Below are 23,504 nucleotides of genomic sequence, written 5' to 3' on the forward strand. Positions count from 1 at the left end.
AGCATCAAAATCGATATTCTCACCTAATTAGAATATCCCTAATCCAACTCTTTCATTCTATTGATGGGGAAACCAGCGTTTCATGTTGACTTTGCTAATGTGACTCAGTCATAACATCAGAGTAGCTGATCCCAAGGGGGCTCTGAAACTTTTCCATAGCCTGACTCCTAACAACAGTGACCCATCCACACCACCTTAACTACTCCGCTGGAGGCTATGTGACAAAATCAACTGCCCAGTCTCCTCTTGCAACACATCCTCCCTTGAAATCCAAGTCATCATGGCCCCACTGTCCTTTCCCACAGCTCAGGGAACCTGCCAGGACTTATCTCCCCACCTCATTTCCAGAGGACATCCCACAATGCGGAGAGCAAGCACTTGTCCTTCAGTGGCTGTGTGTCCCTGAGTGGGTCACCTGTCAGCCCCAAGCCCTTAATTTCCCCATCTGCTCAGTGGGCACATTGTGCTTGTCACCACCTACCTCACGGGGTCACTATTGGGAAGACAAAGGACATGTTAGATGTGGGATGAATAAATGAAAACTCAACATGAATGAGGTGACTGACTTTAGAAATAAGCTCTGCTGTCATCCTGGTTTGGCTGGGGCTGGAGACAGAGAAAGATACTGCATCTCACCAGGGGAGAGAGAGGCCCCCAACGGTAATAGATAAATATCTTCGTGAGTCGGAACCATCTGAGAATCTGATGAACGTATGCATTCTCTCTCCCGGAGGAGTAGACACAAACCCATCAGACAAAATTTGCATTTAATTCCAAAAGGTTCCGAAATTTTTTGAAGTCCATTCATAAATAGTTTTAATAACTCCCAACCCATTGTACAGATGAACAACTTGAGGCCCAAAGGGAGTGCCTCACACACATCAGTGCCTTTGGAAGGGGACAGAAATGGAACTGTCTCTCTGGAAGTAGGACAGGGGTGTGATTAAATTGGGGAAAAACTGAAAAGCCTACTGGTTGCCAAAAGCGAAGCTCACCTGTGAGGCTTCCCCTGCCACACTTGTCAGCCTAGGGCACAGGGTGGCAGCCAGGGTTGCCAGGTGCCCCATCGTCCCCAGCAGAGCTGCCCTTTCTGCTTCTGGCCCAACCTCCCTCCACTACCCCCGCAGGGCCACTTACTCACTAAATGTCAGCACGCACAAAGGGAAGGCTAGAAACGTGGCTGCTTTTTGTTTGATTCATTATAATAAACGCTAACCCTGATTCTGGAGTTAAAACAAAATGATCAGAATCCTAATACCCTCCCCGGGATGTCTCCCCAACTGCAACCGGACAGGCCAAATCACTCCCCACCCAAGCTCCTCGGCGGGCGGGCGTGTGTTTGCCTGTCCCAGTGCTGCTGCACGAGGCTGGGCTCGTGACGCTCCAAAAAGCAGCTCCATGGAAGGGACGTTAGAGGTTGTGCAACTTCTCCCCCACCCCTGTGGGACACCGAGTCCTCTCCTTAACCTACCCAAGACACACTGTCTGCCATCTGCTTGCAAATCTCCAGTGATGGGAAGCCTACCACTTCCAGCCCATTCTCTGTTCTGGTCTAATCTTCTAAGCTCTCTTCTTGGACTTCCTATTAAGGGTTTCAATTCAGCCCAGGGGTTCACCACCCATTTCCTGACAGCCTTTACATATTTGGAGACCTAGATTGGGTTGCTTTTTTGTCAATAATAATAATCAAAAATAGAAACTAATAACAATGATTATTAAAAGTAACAATAGTACTTAGCAACAAGGACCTATGCATTAATGTATCCTTCTCTCCCTAGAAAAATGCACACATGATATAAAAGATTGTGCACTGAATGTAATTCAATTGAAGGTTCTGATCCCCTTGAAATTCAGTCCTAGAAATGCAAAAGCAAAGCTGGATACCTAACTTGGTGTTACTTGGTATCCATTTTCTATTTAAATAAAAACACATCTTCGGAAATAAAACCAATGTAGCTATTTTAGTAGCTTGCATTTCAAAAAATAGTTAAATAAAAATAAAAATATATGTGACTCTGGGAGCTGGGATTATAGGTTTAACCCCTCCAGCCTCCTGTTCCATGGGTTATACAAAGAGTTATTTGGGTGAGAGGTGGACCACTATGACCAGAAGCTCTTCTTTACTAGCTGGAGGCCGATCACAGACACACCTCTTGGCCTTACATAATTCATAGCATTTTACCTCCATGACAGAAAGAACCCACTACCAGATACATGGCACAGGAAATATCTTTTATTATTCTGTACACTTATTTTTCCACGAAGAGAACAGCTTTTAAAATAAATCCACACCAGACATAGAAACCTGCATGACATTGGAACAGTCTGTGACACAGAGAGGGCACCCCTGGAACAATCCTTATTTACACAGAAGTGGAGAAACAGAGGGATGAGGGCAGGTACCCTAAAAGCAACTTCACATTCACCAGTGTCTTGGTGGCTTCTGACATTGCAGCGGTAACTATGCTGACACCCGCACAGCTATGGATCCTGGGACTCACAAGGGCATGACATGTCACCCTCAAAATCCTCAAAACAAAAGGGTTGGATTTTTTTTTTAATACCAAGTGTTTCTGGCATCAGTTGAAAACATATCGGAGAAGGAAGAACTACTGAAATGTCCAGAAAAATCTAAATTTTGGAGGTCAGAAATCTGGCATTTCTCTACTCAACAGATTGTTGGTCACCAGATCATTCTGGAAAGTCCTACAATAAACGATGTGCTTCCCTCACTGTAAATTTAGCACAAGAACATTGTCATGGAGACAAGAATTTTTTTTAGCCGGTTGGGACCTTTGATTATCTGATCCAACCCTTGCTTGTGCAGACAAAGAGCCCTGAAGCCCCGAGAGACAAAGCTCTCCCCTCCCCAGGAGCCCGGCTGGGCAGCTGCAGATCCAGACCCGAGCAGCTCTGAACGCTGTGCTGGGTCTACTGCACCACACCTCTCTCTGTTCTTCTCCATCCCACGGCTTTCAAAGGAAATAAACACATGAAACGAGCTCAGCGGGCTTCTCTGCTAAGAAATGACTTCTTTGGTAAGAATGCCCCGGTCTCCATCACAGGGCCGCATCACTGGTCCTACGCCCAGAGGCCCCAGAGGCCGCTGACCCCATGGGCGGGGCCGCCGCCTGAGAATTAAGGCAGCTTCGGGGACTTGTATTCAGCAGGACGTTTGGCAAGAGTTAGCAGCTCCCCCTTTCTCCTTTGTCTCATTTGCATCTAGAAGGAAGACCCACTAACAGGTGGACACGGAGGCACTAGACATTGAGTAGATGCTAACGGCGGTGGTCTTAAACAGATATTGTACATTTCATGGAAAATAATAATCCTTTAAAAATCTGATATAATGCAAAAGTGGTCATATACAGTACACAGGAGCACCCTCGTGTCGGGTCACCTCTGCTATCAAAAAAAAGGCCACAAAAAAGAAGCCAAACATTACTTAGGATAAAGGACATACTCCCCTCCATTAAGTGTGGGTGGAAGGTGAGCCCAGAGTGTCTGCCAGCACCTCCATGAGAACTTCCAAGGGCTTCCTGGGTCCTACCCCCGCAGGGGGAGTCCTGGGCTTGGGACCAGACCCTCCCTCACTCCAGGCTCAGGAGCCAACTCCCGCCACAAGCAGCACCATTGCGTTGGTTTGGTGTTGGGTCAGCTAGCACCACATCTCCGATTCACCCTTGGGACAAATGTCTGGCAGCAGAAAGGCCGCGGGCAGGTGGCAAAGAGAAAACTGCAGGTTCTCTCTGTAGTGTGTCCCAACTCTGATATATTTACAGGTTTTTCTGTTCACCCTCATTTCAGCCAGCTAGACTCAGCTTGCACACCCTGCTGTTCCCCAGAGCGATCGCGTTCATCAAAAAGGGGGCAGCTACATGGTTTCCTCTGGCAACCAGCTAGCTGAGAACAAATGACATCCTCTCCCCTCTTCCCTTCCTCCCACACATTGTTCTTTTGCTAAGAAACCCTCCCTGGCCGCTTGACTGGGGGTTTTAATTTTAACGACAGCCCTGGGTGGTGTAAACCATAGTGTGCAGGGGATTTCAGAGGGCTCTGGGCTGAGAGGCAGGGGATCTGACTTGTGGGTCTGACTGACCCCTTGGTAGCTGAGAAAGCTTGACCAAGAGTGCCCGAAATGCTGGGCCTTGGTGTTCCCATCTGGGAAATGGGGGCAGAGACCGGCCCTGCTGTCCTCACTGAGAAGATGGGAGGAGACAGGGATGAAAACACTTTGTGGAAAACCAGCTGTAACACCAAGAGAGCAGTTGCCCTGCACAGGAGGATTCAAAGTCACTTAGGGGACCAGGCCGCACGCATGATGGGTCACCCTACCCTTGCCTCCCAAACTCCCACCTTACTGTTCCACTCTGTGGGATGTTCCACTCTGTGGGATGCTCCACTCTGTGGGATGCTCCACTCACTCCCACGTCCCGCCTTCCATAGTGGTCCAAGACCCCTGCCACCTGGACTGCCTTAGACTTTGAGCTGGCCTTTTTACATGAAAAGATCAAAAGTCTTCTGATTTTTCCTCTTTTCTCAAAAAAAAAAAGAAAGAAAGAAAAAGAAAGAAAGAAAAAGAAAGAAAGAAAGAAAGAAAGAAGAAAGAAAGAAAGAGAAAGAAAGAAAGAAAGAAAGAAAGAAAGAAAGAAAGAAAGAAAGAAAAGAAAAGAAAAGAAGAAAACCCAAGGACACAGACTTAGCAGGGAAATCTCAAGACCTTCAGAGAGAAAACCGTCTCCCTGCCCCAGATGGCCCCCACATAACCCTCTTCTGCAAACTGGACGATTGATTGATGGGCTCAGGGACACCCCAGCCTTACGCAAAGCACCTTCCAGATGTGTGTCTGCCTACACTCCCAGGATGAATGGCCTCTTTATTTATTTATGGTCCAAGAGTCTTCAACAGGGGCTTCCACAGTCACAACAAGAACCTCTGAATCTCGATGTCTAGCGAGGGCATAAGAGATTCAAACCCCAAACAGAAACCCCAAACAGATGCCTCCAAACTCCGAATCCGTACTCTGAATGAGCTGAAACGAACCACTACCACCACCAGAGGGCGCCAGGCGCGAAGTGTAGCAGAAGTCAAGCCGGAAATTCTCTAAAACCACCCACCTGCTCCATCAACTCAGAATATTCTCCCCTTGACTTGAATGACCCGGTTGCTATGTACTTGGCTCCACTCTGCCCTCAGATGCCAAGTCCAGATCACGAAGAGACACAAAGAGAGTTTTCAGGGCCAACCCCCCATCACGTGAGAGCCGGGGACCCTGCTGGGTGGGATCCCCCAGGGGAGGCTTTGCAGGTGTCTGTGGACAACAAATAAACAAAGAGCCTGTCAGGGTGCCCTTGGGCATCCGCCTGGCCCTGTGAGGATGGCAGAAAATTCCATGGTAGAGACACACTTCTGGCTCTGCTGACTTCCTGTCCCAAGTCCCCCAGATGGTCTCAGAAGCCACATATGGGTTTCTGGGCCCTGTGTGCCCGACAGAGCAAGACCCCCATGTGGCCTCTCTGAGCTCAGAAGTATCTGCAGAACCTGCTCACTGGGGCTCATCTACATTTTTGCCTCGTGACATCCATGGCTCTGGACCATCTGACCACCAGAAGCTGGAAGAATGTTCCAGAACACACACACGTCAGACTCAGCTTAGCCAGAGTGAAAACTAACTATGAAGGTTTCTGCTCACGATCCCCCAAAGCACCTGTCCACAGGCCCCTGATGGGGACAAACCAACCCAAGCTCCCTGACCAACGTTCAGATCCACAGCGTTGACTGGGTGGCAAGGGAAAGAGGATCCCCTGCCTTAGACCCAGCTGGGCTTTTTGTCTGTGTTTGGTTCTATGGCATCTGACCAAAGGGAACATCCCTTCTCTGACCTGGCGGACAGGATTTCTCCTGTGACCCAAAGTGCAAGCAAACGTGGTGGGCAACGCTCCCGAGCCTGGGGCTCAGCTTGGGCCAGATCCCAGGCTGCGCGAGACCTTCTCAAAACAAAAGAGGTTTTGCAGAAGTCCTTCATCCTGTTCCCTCCCCTCCTCTTCTCCCTCGAGGCTTTTCCAATCGAAACCCAAAGCCCCCAGGCCAGATGAACAGAAGGTGAATAAAAACCAGGTCACTGAACCATTTGCAACTGGGAAAGAGGAAGAAGGACGGAAAGAACATCTTTCAGGAGAGGATTGCCAAGGCTGTGTCCGGGGTGGTAGCGAAGCCTTGGACCTGGGCGTGGGCACAGCAGCCTCCTCCTCGGGCCGGGTCAGATGGCCAGCCAGTGCTGCAGCTGCGGACCAAGACGACAGGCCTTTACGGCAGGGCCGGGGCGGCCGGGGACCCAGAGGACCAGGGGCCCGCCGGGAAGGGCAGCCAGGAGCACGGGACTGGCGGGGGACACACCCACTCGCTCCAAAGTCCCCCGGGAACACGCAGGCTGGTTACCTGACTGTCACTTAGGCCCAGAAAGGGCGAAGCAGCCTCCTAATGTCACACGGCAAGTCTGAAACAGGGGGCTCACCAGGACCCTCCCCCACTTCCCAGCCCCAAGGACTTTAAGGGAGAAGGGCTTAGGTCAACGTGTTACTGATGCACCTGCCGCTCCTCCTTCAAGATAAGAGATCCCCAGCCTGGTGCGACGGCCACTCGGAGGGAGAATACAGCTTAGGAAAGATCCGGCATTTGGTTCCCAGGACCAAGGAGCAGGGGGGCAGGCAGAAGCTGGTGGAAGCAGAAGACAGCCCCCCCTTCCTGGCACCACACCCCCGAGGCTCGGCCCACAGCTGCCGGGGTTTGTGGCGGGTGGGTGTGCGGCCAGCACACGGCGGGCAGCAGGGAGGGCCCGTGCCGCAGCCCCCTCCGCAGAACGCCCCGGCCGCCACCTACCTGGAACTGCCTGACGTCCCTCTGCGCCACCAGGTGATGCTCGTTCTCCGGGGTGATGCCATAGGCCAGCCTCTGTGAGAAGATGGACAGGGAGGAGGTCTCAGCCAGGCCCAGGGGCAGCCCAGCAGCCACCCCCGGATAAAGGCCACCTGCTCTTTGGCCCTGAAGTCCCGCATGAACAGCGTGTGAGGTCCGTACGAGACACGTCCTGGCCCTGTCTGTGGCGCAGGTGCGTCCCCTTTGAGTCAACTACCCAGTCAAGGTTTATCGGGCCAACTACTGCGGTCAGACGCTAGGTGAGGCCCTGGGGCCCCAGAAGCCAGGGAGCCGCACGCGGCCTCTGCTCTGGGGGAGCCCACGGTGCCTCGGAAGGGCTGGCCCTGGGCCACGGAAACACACGGGCAATTCCGAAACCACGGTCGGGACTGATGCTGCAGAGGACAAGCTGGGAGCGCAGTGGGGGTACAGGGGGTCGGGCAGGCCTCCCACGGCGGGGACTCAGGGAATGCTTTTGGATCAATGACACATCCTGGCCCGGTGGGAAGCCCTCCCGGAGTGTGAAAAAGGAAAAGCTCAAGGCAGATGCTGGTTCCCACCTCCAGGATGAGCTCGCAGAACACAGGTCCCCCTGGTGGCCCAGAGGCTCAAGGGCAGGAACAGGTCACAAGGCACTGGGGGAGGGGCAGACACAGCCCGCCCGGACCCTCTTCCCTCAGTCCCTGGCCCTGGCCGGCTGGCTTCCTGACGTCCTCATTTGTCTGCCCGTCCCCTGGTTAGAATGTGAGCTCTGGGGGCTCCATCTAGTGCCCAGCAGCCTGGCAGCAAGGAGCTGGGAGGTGAGGGCATGGCGGTGGGGGAGTGGACGCTTCACCTTGCAAAGTAAGGACGCGAGGCGAAGACTGGCACGAATATTTATAAAAGAAAGGGCATTTTTAGAAAACCAAATAGGACAGACATGGTTTCAGAGCAAAGGCACTCTTTCCTAAACCCTTCTCCGTGTACGTGCACACAAGTAAAAGAAGAAGATGTATTTTGGAAATCTCTGGTCCAGGCTGGAAGGCGTCAGGTTCAGGAAGGAGGCGGGCAAGAAGCCGAGATGGCCAGGCCACCGCCAGCTCAGCTCAGACTGGGAGATGGGGACATGCGGGACCCGACAAACCTCAGAAGGGGGCTCGAGGGGTGAGTGGCCCCTCCTCATGTAAATACAATGGCAGGGACGCAGGAGGCCATATGCTCCTGTGACACAGAACCTGACAGCAGGGGGCAGGCGGTGAACCCCGTCTTCGGCGGGCACCTTGCCAAGCGCTCCCTTCTTCTTCCCCAGGTCCGTACTGCTACGCGTGAGAACACGGGGGGGGGGGGCTCTGGGGTCCGCGTCGGGGTGTCCACCCTCTCTCATGTCACCGGGGGACTGGCGATGGCCGCTCTCCCAGTCCCTGCCCTGAGCTCACCTCCCGAAGGGAGCCCCGAATGCTGAAGAACTTGTAGATGCCGTAGGCGGGGACCAGCACCATGGAGGAGAGCGCGATGCCCCACCCGACCCAGTTGGCCCAGAGCGGGAAGACGTAGTCGTCGTAGTTGAGCGGCTTGAAGTTGATGACACTCACCACCACCACAAACTGCGGGGACAGAGGAAGGACGGAGGGAGGAGAGACCGGGATGGGGAGAGGCGACGGGAAGCGGCGGGAGCCCGGGAGGCGAGGCCGTGGGCGCAGGGAGCACAGAAAAGGCAGCAAAGAAGGGAGGCGGGAACAGAGAAAAGGAGGTGGAGAAGGAGGAAGAGAGCAAGAAGCAAATGATGACAACAAGGACACAAGAGCAATGAGAAGGCGACCGTGGAGCCGGCCGAGGGGTGGCGCGCACAGCCCCCTGGGGACCCGGCCCCCTGAGACCCGGCCACGTGGAAGCCTCCCGGCTGGGAGCACCCGCGGGCGTGACCGGGGTTGGGGGCTCTGAGTCCCGGAACCTCCTCCCTAAGAAGCAGAGATGCCCGTGTCCCCAGCCCAGACCCAGCCCCCACGGCCACCGGTACACACCAGGAGGAAGGCGGGGCTGACAAACTTCCAGCACAGTCTCCAGTAGAGGCCCGGCTTGAAGCCCATCATCTGCTGGATGTCGTTGCTGAACCTGTCCACACCTGGGCACACAGGGGACACGGGGCAGGCCGGTCACACGGCCCACCCCCTGCCCCGAAGAGCCCCAGGGGCCGCCTGTGCTGCCCTCCGTGAGGGCCAGGCCCCTGGAGGGGGTGGGGTGTGGGGCAAGACCCCGGCTCCCCGGCACTTAGGAGACCCGGGCCCGGCCACCCGGCGGGCGCGGAGGACACAGCCGGGCCTAGGTGGAGGACGCCCCTACGTGGAGTGGGTCAGTCACAGACAGGGGACGCCGCGTGACCTCACTCACAGGTGGAATCTAAACCACAAAACGAGGGAACAAAGCAAAAAAGAGACAAACAAAAAACCAGAGGCTTCACTGCATGGAATGAACTGGTGGTGGCCAGAGGGGAGCTGGGTGGGGGGGCACCAGTGACAGATAAAGGAGATGAGGGGGCACACGCTTCCAGCTTCTAAATAAGTCAGTCGTGGGGCCTGGGAAGAGAAGACTGACACTGCGGGAAAGCCGTTGAGTGACAGATGGTAACACCACCGGCGTGGCGAGCGCCGAGGGACGTACGGGGTGTCCAATCACTGCGTCGCACACCTGAAACTAACGCGACCCTCTGGGTCAGCTATACTTCAATTAAAGATTTTAAAAAATACACCGTATTGCCTTTTATGTGCCACTCCGATTTATTTTTCCAGAGGGAGAGCAGTGCCCCGGGAGCGGGAGGACATGCCCAGGTAACAGAGCCGGGCAGCCTGGCTCCGGGTCGCTTAGAACAGTGACCGCAGCGTGCACGGCTCTTGGCCTGCCCTTTCTCTGACAGAAGAGTCCAGCCTCACACTGATTAACTCTTTGGTGTGACCCGTGGGGGAAAGAAAGGAACAGTTGGGACGCATGTGACAATTTGTGACACGTGCTCCCCATTCACCTCCAGAATAAGGCTGCCAGAGAAAATTCGAGACACCCGGTTACGGCTGAATTTCAGAGAGACAACGAAAACAATTTTAGTTGTGCATCCCATAGTTGGGACGCGCTCACCCTAAAACAATTACTCTTTGTTTATCTGAAATTCAAGGTTAACTGGGTGTCTTGTCTTCTATTTGCTAAGTGTGGCAACCCTATTCTAGAAGGGATTGCACGGCTTGGGGAGCAGCAGCTTCCTGGGCGTTGCTCCCTAAAAGCTGGCACTGGGTGCCCTGGAGGTTTCTGCAGCTTCCTGTTAAAATGCAAAGATGAGCTGGGGGGTGGGAGAGCTGAATCCAAGAAGCCACTTGCTCTGCTCTGGAATCAGCAGTGGCACCCCTGGAAATGGACAGCCCCTTCGCATCTCCAGGTGGTGACTGAGGCTCTTCCACGCGCTCCGGGCCCCCCACGTACCATAGAACCAGGAGACTCCGATGGCTTCCATGAGCACAGCAAACAGAATGGAGGTCCCCGCCGCAAAGGTGTCCAGCAGGGTCAGCACGTACATCCCACCCTGGGCATGGGGACACAGAGCCTGAGGCCGTGCGGGCCAGAAATGGCCACCGACTGTCACATCCATCCCGACTCACCTGTCCACTGTCCCACTGGCTCAGAACCCTGTCCGAGAAGGCGGGTGACAGGGTTGTGGGGGTATTGTCTTGATGTTACATATTTGCATTGTAGCAAAGGTCTGAGGCTGGGTATTTCCGCCAGTAACAAGTGAGCTGGCTTTCACAGGGGCTTCTGCTGCCCCTCAAACAGATCAGCAGTTGGGAAGAGTTGCCTGGAATTCTTCAGGCTCAGAGCTGGGAGACTGAGGACGCCTGGGTGTAGCCGGGGGTTAGGGGGGTGGTCAGGCTGCAGGGCTGAGGTTGCCAGGTCCCACCATCACGTCGTGGTCTCCCCTGAACTCACCCTGACCCCCTCCCTAGCCCCAAGACTGGGAATTCCTGGCTGCATTGGATTGAACTGCAGCCCCAGGAGCTCCAGGTGACCCAGAGCCCAGGCCCCCTCACCTTGGTTATGCAGAACAGGGCCAGGAGGAAGGTCCCAAAGGTGACACCAAATGTGAAGAGCTTCCGGTGTCTCTTCAGGACCTGGAAATCGTCCGCCAGGCCGGTGATGACGGCCTCCATGCCTCCCATCTGGACGGAGCCAGGCAGAGTGAGGAGCAGGTATGAGGGGCTGTCCACACCTGAGTCTCAGGTCCCAGGCTCCTTCCGACCTCCCGAAGCCTTGGGGGGCAGGGGGACTCAGGCACCCTGGTGGCAGCCTCGCCCTCCTCCCCCTCTTCACCCCACTCTGCCTTGCTCTCAACCCAACTTGGAACTCAGAAACTATGTGAAGGAGGCTGGAGAGGCAACCCTTGTCTCCCTCTGATCAGCAGGTCCCTGTCTCCTGCCCCAGGCCCTGCCTGACCTGAGAGGGGGACTGATGAGCCCAGGAGGGTGTGTGGGGCGGGGGGAGGGTAAAATGCCAAACCACTCACCCCTGTAATCTATTTGCATATAAGTAAAAGGCTTCCTGGAACTTTAGGCAGCAGTGTCTGACAAGGATTTCTGGCTGCCTTTCCAACTGTCAAGCAAGGGCATCTCAAAGGCCAGTCTGAAAGGGTCACCGGTGAGTAACAGTCATGTGCTTACTTAAGTGACACCGCACGCCTGGGATGGCAGACAGGAAGCACGCATGCCACCTCTACGCGTCTCCTCTACCCTCCGCACACCATGTTACCCACATTCAGTGTTCCTTCCTATGAGCCTGGAAGAGGCCTCACAATCCTACTCAACACACTGCTCCTGGCAGATGGGCCGACGAAAGGAAGAGGCGTAAGAGGACCCTCATTCGCCAGCGCTACCCCAAGACTTCTTGCAAACTTACCAAAGATGGGCACAGACACAGAGAGGCCAGGAAATCTACTCTTGCGTGTGGGTACAATAAAAGGTTCTAAGAAACCAATGAGACGCCAAGTGTTTTCGTTGGTGGCTGGTGATGAACTCTAATGGAAACAGTGCTTGGTGCGAGAAAAGTTCCACCCACGCCCTCTCTGCACTCAGTTTCCCTAGGTGTGAGAGGAGGGCACTGGGCTGGCTCATCTGATGGAAGCTTCTGGTATGGATTTCTTGATGCCATTGGAGATTTTATGGGTTCTCGGCCTTGATCTAAGTCTTGCTTTTGTGAATGAGGACTCACTATCTTGTATTTAATTAGGGCTTCTTGGAAACTAGGAATCAGGTGGGAACTTCAGGCCGAGTAGTCAGTGGGGTGGGGTGAAGAGGGTCAGGCCCAGTGTGTGCCCACCTCACCCCCACCCTGCCTCCCTCCCTCAGTGTGTGTGGCGTGGTCTCCTGAGCAGGGTCACTCACTGAGCTGTCAATCCCCAGAGCCAGGAGCATGATGAAGAACACGACCGCCCAGAACGTGGATCCTGACAGGGTGGAAATGGCTTCTGGGTACAAGATGAAAACCAGACCAGCTCCTGTAAGAAGCACCGAGGACCTGTCAGTGACGGGCTCCTCGGGTCTGAGATGCGGGTGGCAGAAGAGTAGCCGAGGCCCAATCAGCCCAGCCGACTCCACAATATTTGGTCAGTCACCTGGGGCAGACCAAGGGTTTGTGGATGACAGGTGCCACCGGCTGCTCCAGCTCCTAGTTTCTTAGGTCCCAAGGAGGCTCACCTCCAGCAGCCAGGCCTGAGAGCTGGGCTTCACTCAGACAGCTGTAGGCTATGGGCTGCAAGCCCTGCACCCCGTACACCCTCGGGGAGCCTCTAACTCTCAAAAGCCTGTGGTCCTCAGATCTCCATATGAGTTCCTCCCAGGCCTCAGCTTCTCCGTGGCCATAAGAATAGGAGCAACAGGAGGGAAGGGCAGAGTCCAGAGTCGGATGGCTCAGGGCCTGAATGCTAGCACCATGGCTCACTGGCTGGGTGACCTGGGACAACTCACGGGGCCTGAGTCTCAGCTTTCTCACCTTTAAAGTGAGTTGACTCACACGTGCCTCACAGCACCGTGAGAACGCAAGCAGGCATGCCAGGGGCTCAGCACAGGGGCTCCATAGTCCGGCCCGCTAGCCTGACGGGGGGAAGGTTCTGTGGCACATGCAGGAGCCAGGCCGGCCTGGAACGGCCACCGACGGCCTCAGAGAAAGCGGACAGCGTGGAAGCCTCCAGGTCCAGCCCTCGTGCTCCCACGGCCTCGGGAAAGCCCCTTCCCGGCTCTCTTGGCCCCTCTCCCGTCGGCGGGTGGCTCTGCCCACCCACCTTCAGTGGCCACATCCTCGATGTTGACCTTGTGCTCATGGGCCATGTAGCCGAGGATGGAGAAGATCGCGAACCCGGAGATGAAGCTGGTGACACAGTTGATGGTGCTGGTGAGCAGGGCGTCCCTGGGGGAGAGAAGGCACCATTTGCTTAAGTCCCCCGACACCCCCACCCGGCTCCCCCAGCCCCGCACTGTCTATGGGACCGCTGCTTCCAATGCCACCATTTCATCAGTTTCCCTGCCGCCACGGGGACCCCAGCGCCCCACTGGCTCAGGACCTGCAGGTGCAGGGAACAGACTGACAGCTCCCAGGGGTCACTCTGAGACCAGAGGCCGGTATCAAACTCTTGTTGGGGAACCACATGACCAGCCTCCTCCTTCAGCAAAACTGTCCGCAGCTCCCTGCTGCTTCTCAGCTTCTCACCCAGGCCTTCAAGAGCTTTGTCGAGACGACCCAACCTTCCTTCCGGGCTTCCTTCCTGTGCGTGACTCCCCAGCACGCAGTCTTGGAACAACCCAGACCAGTAACTCACTGGCCCACAGACATCCCACCTCGCTGGCTCCTCTCGGGCTTGTCCCCACCGTGCACGCCGTCTGCTCTGTGGCCACCCATCACAATCCCAACTGTCCTCCAAGGTTCCACTCCACCTCCTCTCCCTGCTCTTGCCGATCTCCTGCAGAGGCTGATCCCCCACTTCCCGGGCCGGCCTCCAGCCTGACCCCCGGGCATGCGCTCATCCCACTCACTCTGTCCCATGCCAGAGGGTGGTGTGATTCCGTCTCAAGCCCTCGACAGAGTGACGGGAGCGGATCCAACACATGCTCCTGTGCAGAGCCCTCGCAGCGCGGAGCCCTCGGGAGGCAGAGTCAGAGGCTGAGCTAGACCCGGGCCGGGATGTGGTCTTCTGACTCTGCCGCCCGGGTGGACTTCCCAGTCTGCCCTGCGGTTTTACTTCTGCTCCTGCCAGGCCCTCACCTCTCGCGTGACCAGCCCTTGCCTGTCTGGGCATCAGATGGACAGACAGACAATGCTGTCTGCTCTTGAGAGCCACACAGTGCTCCTCTGTGTCAACTCCCTGTCCCCATGACCTCCCAGCATTAGTAGCCTCAACCTTCCCAGCCTCTCACCTTGAGTGTCTAAGAGGTGTCCTGGACTGGGAGGCCCTCCTTAGGACCCCCACAGGCCACGCCAGAGTGCACAGAACACCCCCTCTGGAGTTCATGGAAGGTCCCTAGAAGAGTTCATTTGTCCACAGACCAGAATCTTCCCTCCCATCCCTGCAGGGGTCAGTGCCCAGGATCTAAGGCTTTCCGGAGCCCTGGCCAGGATCTTACCTGTAGCAGTTGTTGTCAAATTTGTTGTAACTGGCAAATGCAATCAGGACTCCAAATCCAGCCCCCAAGGAAAAAAATATCTGGGTTGCTGCATCGATCCATACCTGAAATGGGCCAAGAGCCATCACCCCCTGCTTCCTAGAGAGTGGGGAAGGCTGCTCCAGGAAGGCTGGGGAGCCCCGGGGGGTGTCTGAGACCCAAGGAAGTGAGGTCTGAACCAGCGATGGGCAGCCACGCAACTCCTCCCCAGAAGCCTGCGTGAAGCTACGGTGGAGAGAAGACCACGGCCTCTCCAGCAGCTCCTGGCTCTGGTGGCCATGAACGAGCTCAACCTGGAGGAACTCACTGGGTCATTTGATGCCCAGATTTTCAAAGAAAATGACTAAACTCACAGTTCTAGGCTAGAACGTGGATGGAGTGAGGGCAAAGGGTCTGACCATCTCAGGGTTTGCACAGACAGCATCCTCAGGAAAGGGACAAGGATTTCCAGCAGCTTCAACCAGCCCACAGCCAGCGCTGACTCCTCGGGGAAGGTGGGATGCTGGGGTTACTTATTCCAACTACTGGGTGATGAAAGCACATGGCTGGAAGCCCGGAGATCTGGGTACCCTTCCCACCCCTACTCCCGCCAGTTTCTAGCCCTGGCCAATCTCACCTGTCTGCACAGTGGGGGTAATTACACCCAGCCCACTGGGACAGAGAGGCCCACGCAACTTGGACTTGCAAGTTTTCTGTCACCATGTTATCCTAGGCTTCCCCTACTCTAAAGCAGAGGCTGGACCCAGAGAAGCAATCCGATGGAGGAGGATAGGTCTGCTCCCGGAGATGGTATGCAGGCTCCGTTTCTACTCATCAGAAAGACAGGATATTTGAACAGGTGCCAAACAAACAGAACTCTGACTTGTTTCAGGATTTACAAGACTGGTTCGAGTCTTAGGCTCCGTTATCTTTCTGACGGTTACTAAGGAAATGGGTTTCCCTCTTGGTCATTGGACTGTAACACTGGTGTGTTGGGACATTGTAGCTATGGGAGGTGTGTACTGAGACGTGCCCCTCCTATGTTGCTCCCGCCTGCCAGGATTACTGTGGTTTCAGAGAGTGTGAAGAAGCCTTTGGGGGGCACTTGGGGGACTCAGTTAAGCATCTGCCCTTGGCTCAGGTCATGATCCTGGGGTCCTGGAATCGAGCCCCACATCTGGCTCCCTGCTCAGTGGTGAGTCTGCTTCTCTCTCCCTCTGCCCCCTCCCTGCTTGTGTGCGCTCGCTCTCTCTCTCTCACATAAACAAAATCTTTGAAAAAAGAAAAAGAAGCCTTTCGGAATAGTGAAGGGAAGTGCTGAGGTGCTGTCACTGACACAGGCTTCAGGGAGGAGGCAGAGATGATCTCGGCCATGGCTGGAAGATGCTCAAGGCCCTGGGTACCTCCGACACTGTCTCTGATCCCAACCTCATCCCCCTGCACTCCACATCATCCCATCTTCATTTAGTTCATGTCTCTGGGCAGGACAGTGAGTGGAGGAGGCTGTGGCAGCCTGGAGGGAATCAGCAGGGCCCAGAGCCCTCTGTGGAGGCGGCTGCTTCTGCCAACACCGTGAGATGGCAGCAGAGGGCAGGGCGAGGACTAGAGCGTAGAATTAGGCTGGGGTGACTCAGTGGGGACTAGGAGGCCATGGCAGGTGTCAGGACTAGGACAGGGTATTGCTCCCCTTGGAAAGAGGGGTCTGTCAAGGACACCACGGAGCCACAGCGTCCCGGGCCATCAGAGCTGGGAGACCGTCAGGTGCAAATCAAACGGGCATCAGTCAGATGGAGAAGCTGTAGCCCCGTCCACCATCCCAGGCGGCGCCGCAAATTTGCATCAGAGCTGGGACCAGATTTCCTACCACTGCCCCGAGAACCCGCCCCAACCCCGGCCCGAGCGTGGGTGATCCCTGGGCACTGACCGTGGCCTCTTTTAGGCGGTAGAAGTCGATGTGCAGGTAGGCGTTGATGCCGTTGGAGGCGCCGGGCAGCGTGATGCCGTGGACCAGGAGCACAAACAGCACAAGGTAGGGCAGCGTGGCTGTGATCCACACAACCTGGCGGTGGACAGGCTTGCTGTGGGTCCGGCCCCCGCCTGGGAAGGTGCACGGGCCACACGGTGCATGGGCCACAAGCTCCATCTCCAGGCAGGGCCATGCCCTCCAGCAGCTCGGAACCAGGCGGGAGAGCCGCACGTGGAGGCGGCCCTGCAGCCAGGACAAAGACTAGGTTCTCACAGCACCCAGCACCTCCTCCTCTAGGAGTTGCCTCTACTGACCCCTTCAAGTGGCCCCAGGCAAGCACCCACCGTTATGCTCCCCACTGCCGCATTCCCTCCAGTCTGTCCTTCCCGCCTCTCTCCATCTACCTTCATTCAAACACATCCTCCCAACTCATTGGCCAAGAAGGGGTTCATTGTCCAAGAAGGGGTGTGGCTGGGCAGAAAGCAGAATCTCTGGCTGTTCTTTATCTTGGGTCAGATTTTGGACAAAGACAAACTGTCTCATCCAGAACCCCATATAGAAAGAGATTATCCCTAGACTAAAAAGTGACATTTCTCTCACCCCTTTGCCCAAGCTGGAAAAATAGAGACGAAAAGTAGGGAGAGGGGAAGGTTGTATGGGCTTCCTCGCTGTCCCTTCTCACCCCCGACTACACATTAGAATACTCTGAAGAAAGTTGTAGTTTAAAATGTCAAAGTTCAGATCTTATTCTTGGGATTTCTGATTTAATTGGTCTGGAGTGGGGCCTGCACTTCAGTATGTTTTGAAAGCTCCAGTCCACGACATCGCCCGGGTGATGTAAATGTGCAGTCAAGGTTAAAAATCACTGCAATAGGCAGATGCAGCCATGGAGAGCCTTGCAGAAAGAAGACAGTGCCCCCAGCAAAAGAATTTGCTCAGGGCTGTGTTAGCCAGACCCAAGAAGACTCCGCTAAAACAAAAGAAAGCACATGATTTAAGGGCCAGAGGGTCCTTCTTCCCAAAGTCCTGGCACTATGCAGCCCTTAGAATCTTTACATATCTCTGGGGGGAATATGGAAGCCTGAAACATGACTAGGGGTAGAGTTCTTTACTGGTATAGAAAGATGTGGGCTCAACACAAAAAATGAAATATGAAAAACCAAGTTCTGTTTTCCATGCTTACATTGAAGACTGGGATTTATCCTCTTTGTCTGTCTTTCCCATTAGACCAGGGGCTCTTTGGACACAAAATCCCTACATTTTTCAAACTTGTATTTCTAGCACATGGCATACATGAGTGCTTAAGAAGCATTTGTTGGATAGAGGGATGGATGACTGGACAGTTGCATAGATGAATGATTGGATGTGTGGATGGATGGATGGATGATTGAACAGCTGTATAAATAAGTGACTGGATGGATAGATGCTTGGACAGTTGTATAGATGAATGACTGGATGGATGGATGGGCGGATGGATGGATGGATGGATGGATGGATGGATGGACAGATCAGTGGACAGTTAAATGGAGGAATGATTGGATGGGTGATTGGACAGTTGTATAGATAAATGATTGGATGGATGGATGATTGGATGGTTGGATACATAGTTAAATGGTAGATGGATGGTAGGTAAGTACACTGTTGAGCACATGGATGGGTAGACAGATGAGTGAGTCAGTGTTAATTCTGAGGGTCAGTTAGTCCAGGAACAAATGAAAGAATGAGCAAGTGAATGAATGAGCAAATGAGTCAGGGAGTAATTAAACGTCTCAATAGTTGGTCATGTCTTCTCAGGGAATCAGAAGAGGCATCAGACTCCTCTGCTTCATGGTATCCAGTTGTTCCTCCATCATTCCTTCATTCTATTTTGAGGGGTAGTCTTTGTGGATACAGGCTTTAGCTCTCTGTTTTCTTTCAGAAGTGCAGGAACAGGAGGACAAATTGCCAAAAACAAATAAGAAGGAAAACATGACTTGGAAAGTGGAGCCATTGCAACTGGTTGACCTCACATCAATCCTGGATTTATTCTCCCAAACTGGGACAAACGAGTGCTTAGTGACAGGCACAGGAGGAGCCTTCACATATCTTTGTATTGAGCCCTAACCTGTGTTCCCCTAAAACTCATGTCAACAGCTGCAGGCCCAATGGTTGGCCCAGCAGGCCAGGTGAGACCATACTCCACCATCAAAAAACATCCTCAGCTCTGACTCCAAGGAATCTCCCAGGGGGACTGCAAGCAGCACTCACTGGTCCTGTCTGAGATTCTAACGTGGATTTAATTTGGAACATATGAGGACACAATGAACATCAGGGCATGATGGAGCTGACCCTGACTGCACCAGGGAAAGGGGAACCTGGAGACTCCTGGGTGGCTCAGAGGTTGAGCATCTGCCTTTAGCTCAGGGCATGATCCTAGTCCTAGGACCAAGTCCCACATCGGGGTCCCTGAGAGGAGCCTGCTTCTCCTTCTGCCTATGTCTCTGCCTCTCTCTGTGTATCTCGCATGAATAAATAAATAAAATCTTAAAAAAAAAAAAAAGAAAGAGGAGCTTGTCCTGTCCTTGCACATGTATTGAAAGGAAAATCATCTGAGTCTTATGGAAAGTTCTCAGAATTGCTAGTGGAAGTGAGTTCAGCTGCCTAAAATCTTGTGCAAAAAGGAAGGCTCCCTGGATCCTTGGACAACCACTAGCTCCTACTGACGTGTGCCCAGTATGCAAACTGGGCAAAGGGAAGGGACACTTGGGCTCTTGTCATCTCCACCCTAGGCTTCTCTGCTCTCAAAATTTTAACTTGCAGTGCATCTCTGGCCACAAAAAGCCAGACTTAGTCCATCTTTGAGCAGGACGTGAAAAGAGTGAAGAGCAGCCCGTTGTTTAGCCAAATGTCCTCAGTCCCCAAGGGAGGCCACTGCTTTCTATCACCTCAATCCAACTTCTCATCCACCTTGTGTTTCTACGGATCAGGGCTAGGATTTGTTTGGCTCTAGGGTACCACGCTCAAACCAACAGCTGATAATCACAATGAAGAAAATCTTCGCTCTATAAAAGGAAGAACTTTCCAGTGAACAGAGCTCTCTAAAGAGAGAATGAGCTTCCAGGAGAGATGCGGAGATGGTGAGGCCCCCATCATTGAAAGTGCAAATATTGCCAGAGATCCAGGCATTAGGCACAAGATTGCCTAGAGCAAGGTGAGGCCCATGGACCAGAGACATGAGCACCCCTAAGGAGCTTGTCAAAATTGCAAATTCCCACGCTGTGGAATCAGACTGTCAAGGAGAGACCCAGCATTCTTGAGTTTTGACAAGCCCTCCCTCCATGTGATTCTTACTTGCATTAAAGGTTGAGAAGCACTGCGCGGGGTCACCACGAAGGTCTACTCTAACACAGGGATGATAAATGTCTGTGCTTTATCAGTACAAAACTGCACTGATTTAGCCTCTAATGATTCAGAATGTGTCATCTTCTGAACTGGGTTTTAAGGACATTTGCACAAATAATGAAAATATACAAGATTTATGGGGTGAGGGCTTGTACTGATGTTACATTAAGAAAATGCTGATCTGTAAATATTTTAGCATATTCATCACTCCCATGCAAATGATGTTCTTCACTATAAAAATATCATTTGCATTTGAGCAATGGGTCCAATTAAGTCACTAACTGGACCCACCGATGGTTCCAATAATGGGCTCAATTAAGTAGCTAAGGCAAGGCAGGACCAGCTTGTATTGAACCATTAGTGGGAAGACTTGGGTAGAAGAACTAGGTGTTGAAACTCACAAACAACAAAATGACCTTTCTATTTAAAAATTCTAAAACTCATTTTTTTTAATTGGTCCGGCTTTTTCCCCAACCCTACCACTCTTGCCAGAATCTGAGAGGTGCTCTGTCTTTTACCGTCCCCCAAACAGCCGGCAGCCTGGCAGTGCAGTGGCGGAACGTGGTGGCCATCTCTAGCCAGTTCTGTTGTCTTGGTTTATCTCCAGGCATAGGAGAGCCCAAGGCTTCTGAAAATTCAGGCAGAGCAGGTAGGAGCCTGGGCCCGCCACTCCCCCCAGAGCTGCGCTGAGCCTCCTCAGCAGAGTCTGCAAACCTCTGGGGTGGGGACAGAGCATTGGAAGGGGTGCTGAGGAAGGACACAAAGGCAGGACAAGGATCATGTATTGAGCAATTTCCATCTGCCAGCCCTGGACCAAGGACCTCCTGTTCATCTTCCCAATGACCCTGGAGGTTGGCACGATGACTAACTGCCCTCCGTAGGGAGCAGCATTAATTCCAAGGTCACCCAGCAGGAAACAGTGGTGCCTGGACTCCAACCCAGGTGCTCTGGTCACAAAGCCATGTTCTTAATCACTCACTTCCCTGTGTATTTGGGAGTCAAGGTCAAGTCCTAGCCATGCCAGAGACTTTGGTGACACCCTGTCCCCCTCCAGGCCTCGGCCTCCCCATGTGTATGAGCTGGTTGGCGTAGATGGCCTCTGTGTGCCTTCTGTCTGACATTTAGGGGCTCGGTGACTAGGCTGATGATCTAAAAGCCAGTTCAGCCAAAGACTCGGGAGATGGGAGAGGCATGCAGGACTCTAGAATTGCAAGCAGCAGCACGCATGCTCCCTAACTGACTCCCTGGAGGCTAACTCCCCACTCCAACCTCTGCCCTTTACCCTGAGATGGTCAATGGGCAAGGTCAGAGTGCGTGATGTGGGGTCACCCCTTACCTTGATTCAGACTGTGCCCCGCCCCCCACCATCCCTGCTGCCACCGTGGAATGGAGTCACATCTCCTCCCGGGCACAGAGCCCTCATTTGCCAAGCCGGGAAGTGTGAACATTCGCAATTCATTTCAGGCTGCTCTGCGGCTGTGGAAGCCTGCTAAGAAAAGCTCCGTCCTGTTCCAGATGTAGTCTGGCCAGAAATCAGCAGTGTTCTTGATTTTCTCCTGAGCCAGTTTATAAAAACAATTAAAGACCGGGCACAGGAATGTCCTGAGTGAAGCTCCCTATTCTGGAAAGCTCCCTCCCCCATGGACAGCCAGGGGCCCTTTCCTGCTCAGCCGCCAGCAGAATGCTGGGGGAGGATTTACGTAAAATGTGGGCTGTGGCTTTGGTTTGGGGGGATTTATGGAAAATGTGGGCTGTGGCTTCAGTTTGACAAGTTTCCACCTGGTGGGGGGTGGGGTTCCCCTAGGGGCCGAAGGGGGGGCATGACTCCTTGAAGGTGCCTTTGCACAGAGGAACTGAGCATGCTCAGCTCTGCTCCTTCTTCCCATCAATCTCCCATCAGCCACTCCTGCTCCATCGGACCAAGTGCTACACTAGCTGGGGCCGGTTGTACCCGCCCTGGCAATGGCTCTAGGGCACTTAATCTTGGAATGCAACATCAGGAGCTGCGGTGGCCTCGCGCCCACGCCAGGAGAGTAGTAAAGCTCAGATGTCTGCAATTCTGCTGCCTGCAGAGGCCAAGAGAGCCGTGCTCCTGAGACCCAGGAGAGGAGCTGAGGGGCTGGACGAGGCTGGCCTGGGGCTCCGGCACCTCAGTGGCTTCACTGACGCTGAAAACCTTCCGCTGAAAACCCCCTCCCTCTCCGCATCCCTATCTGTTCCTGTCCTTAGAGACCTAGGCCAAATGCCACCTTCTCCATGGTCTTTGGTTTAAAGAGCTAATTCTAATGCAGGATCTCTCACTTTTTTTCACCATGACAACTCATGTTAACAAACAACTTGTAGATCGACACAAAATACACACACACACACACACACACACACACACACACGTGCGGATGGCTATAGCTAAAATCCAAACTCCGAAAGCCAGCTGCTCCTTTACCATGCACAATGCATTCCAGTCCATTTCCTTCTTAGAAAATTGTCGCGATCCGCTAAATTGATTCAAGGGCTGGTGCAAAATACAGTTTGTATTTCAGTTAAAATGTAACCTGACTCCCTGATATGAAAGGATCTTAAAGTCAAAAATTAAAAAAAAAAAAATCAAGACCTAGAATAGTATGTTGTACAGTTTGTGACCATTACTGTTTATTTAGAGAAGGACACACATGTCTCTGGATGAAGACTCAAGAAACTAGCAACACGGGTTGACCTATGCCTGTCTGTAATACATATAAGAAGATACGCAATTGGAGAAGGAATTGGTCTTTATTCTTTAGTCACTAATACTAGTATCAAGCCTGGCATGTCGCAGGTGCGTCCATAAATGTCCATAAATGCTTAATAAGTTGTACTGAATTTGAAGGAACACTCAGTGAGGCTCCCCAACTTATTTATCCACCCACCCTTTTCCCTTTCTTCCTACCTTCCTTCCTTTCCTCATGAATGCTTCAATAAATACTTACTAAGACCTACTCTATACCAGGTGCTAGAATGGTAGGGGTCCTAGCCTGGTTTTGCCCTATCACAGAATTTCTTGCAGCCCTGGTCTGCATTTTATTTGGCTCCTCCTTGGGGTACACTCTGTGTCTCCACCATGCTGTTAGGAAGTTCCACTTCAAGCCTTTCTTGACTGATTTCATCCCCACTGGCTGCTGGTTCCCTGTCACTGTCTTTGCTCTCACTGGCATACCCACGGACTCTAGGAATACCAGACATTCCCCTGACGCATGCCACTTGCCAAATCACTTGTCTAATGAAGCTCCTTACAAATTCACACTTACTTGATTATGGTAGACTGTTGGCCTCATGACCCCCAGTGAACCCACAGCTGTGTGAGTCTCCTCCCACACTGATTCTGGGCTTCGCCATAAGATTTATCTTGGCCACTGGGCCAACAGCAAGCATGATGCAAGCAGAGACTGGAAGAGCTACTTGCACACTGGGGCTTGTCTGCTTGGAACTTGCTCTTGGAACTCAGCCGCCATGCTGTGAGAAGCCCAAGCCACTTGGAGAGGTTTTGTGGAAACTACCCAAGACGCTCCGCTTGACAGCTCCAGCTGGGCTCCCAGCCAGTACTCACCACCATCCATGAGTGT

General features: G+C 53.4%; 1 protein-coding gene across 1 annotated transcript in view; it reads right to left on the bottom strand.

Moving 5' to 3' along the window:
• Nucleotides 1-2,211: 2,211 nt before the first annotated feature.
• The window catches only part of SLC6A2 (solute carrier family 6 member 2), a 47,565-nt gene continuing 26,272 nt past the window's right edge, over nucleotides 2,212-23,504 (bottom strand). The window contains exons 5-14 of the mRNA XM_072827024.1: nucleotides 16,483-16,617; nucleotides 14,541-14,644; nucleotides 13,205-13,329; nucleotides 12,309-12,421; nucleotides 10,962-11,090; nucleotides 10,360-10,459; nucleotides 8,916-9,016; nucleotides 8,331-8,498; nucleotides 6,880-6,951; nucleotides 2,212-6,283 (exon numbers count right to left, since the gene is read on the bottom strand). Of these exons, the coding sequence (XP_072683125.1) occupies nucleotides 6,260-6,283; nucleotides 6,880-6,951; nucleotides 8,331-8,498; nucleotides 8,916-9,016; nucleotides 10,360-10,459; nucleotides 10,962-11,090; nucleotides 12,309-12,421; nucleotides 13,205-13,329; nucleotides 14,541-14,644; nucleotides 16,483-16,617 (1,071 nt within the window). The 3' untranslated portion in view covers nucleotides 2,212-6,259. The remainder of the gene's footprint in view (nucleotides 6,284-6,879; nucleotides 6,952-8,330; nucleotides 8,499-8,915; nucleotides 9,017-10,359; nucleotides 10,460-10,961; nucleotides 11,091-12,308; nucleotides 12,422-13,204; nucleotides 13,330-14,540; nucleotides 14,645-16,482; nucleotides 16,618-23,504) is intronic.

Source organism: Canis lupus, chromosome 5 (assembly GCF_048164855.1).
Source record: "Canis lupus baileyi chromosome 5, mCanLup2.hap1, whole genome shotgun sequence".
NCBI classification, from domain to species: domain Eukaryota; kingdom Metazoa; phylum Chordata; class Mammalia; order Carnivora; family Canidae; genus Canis; species Canis lupus.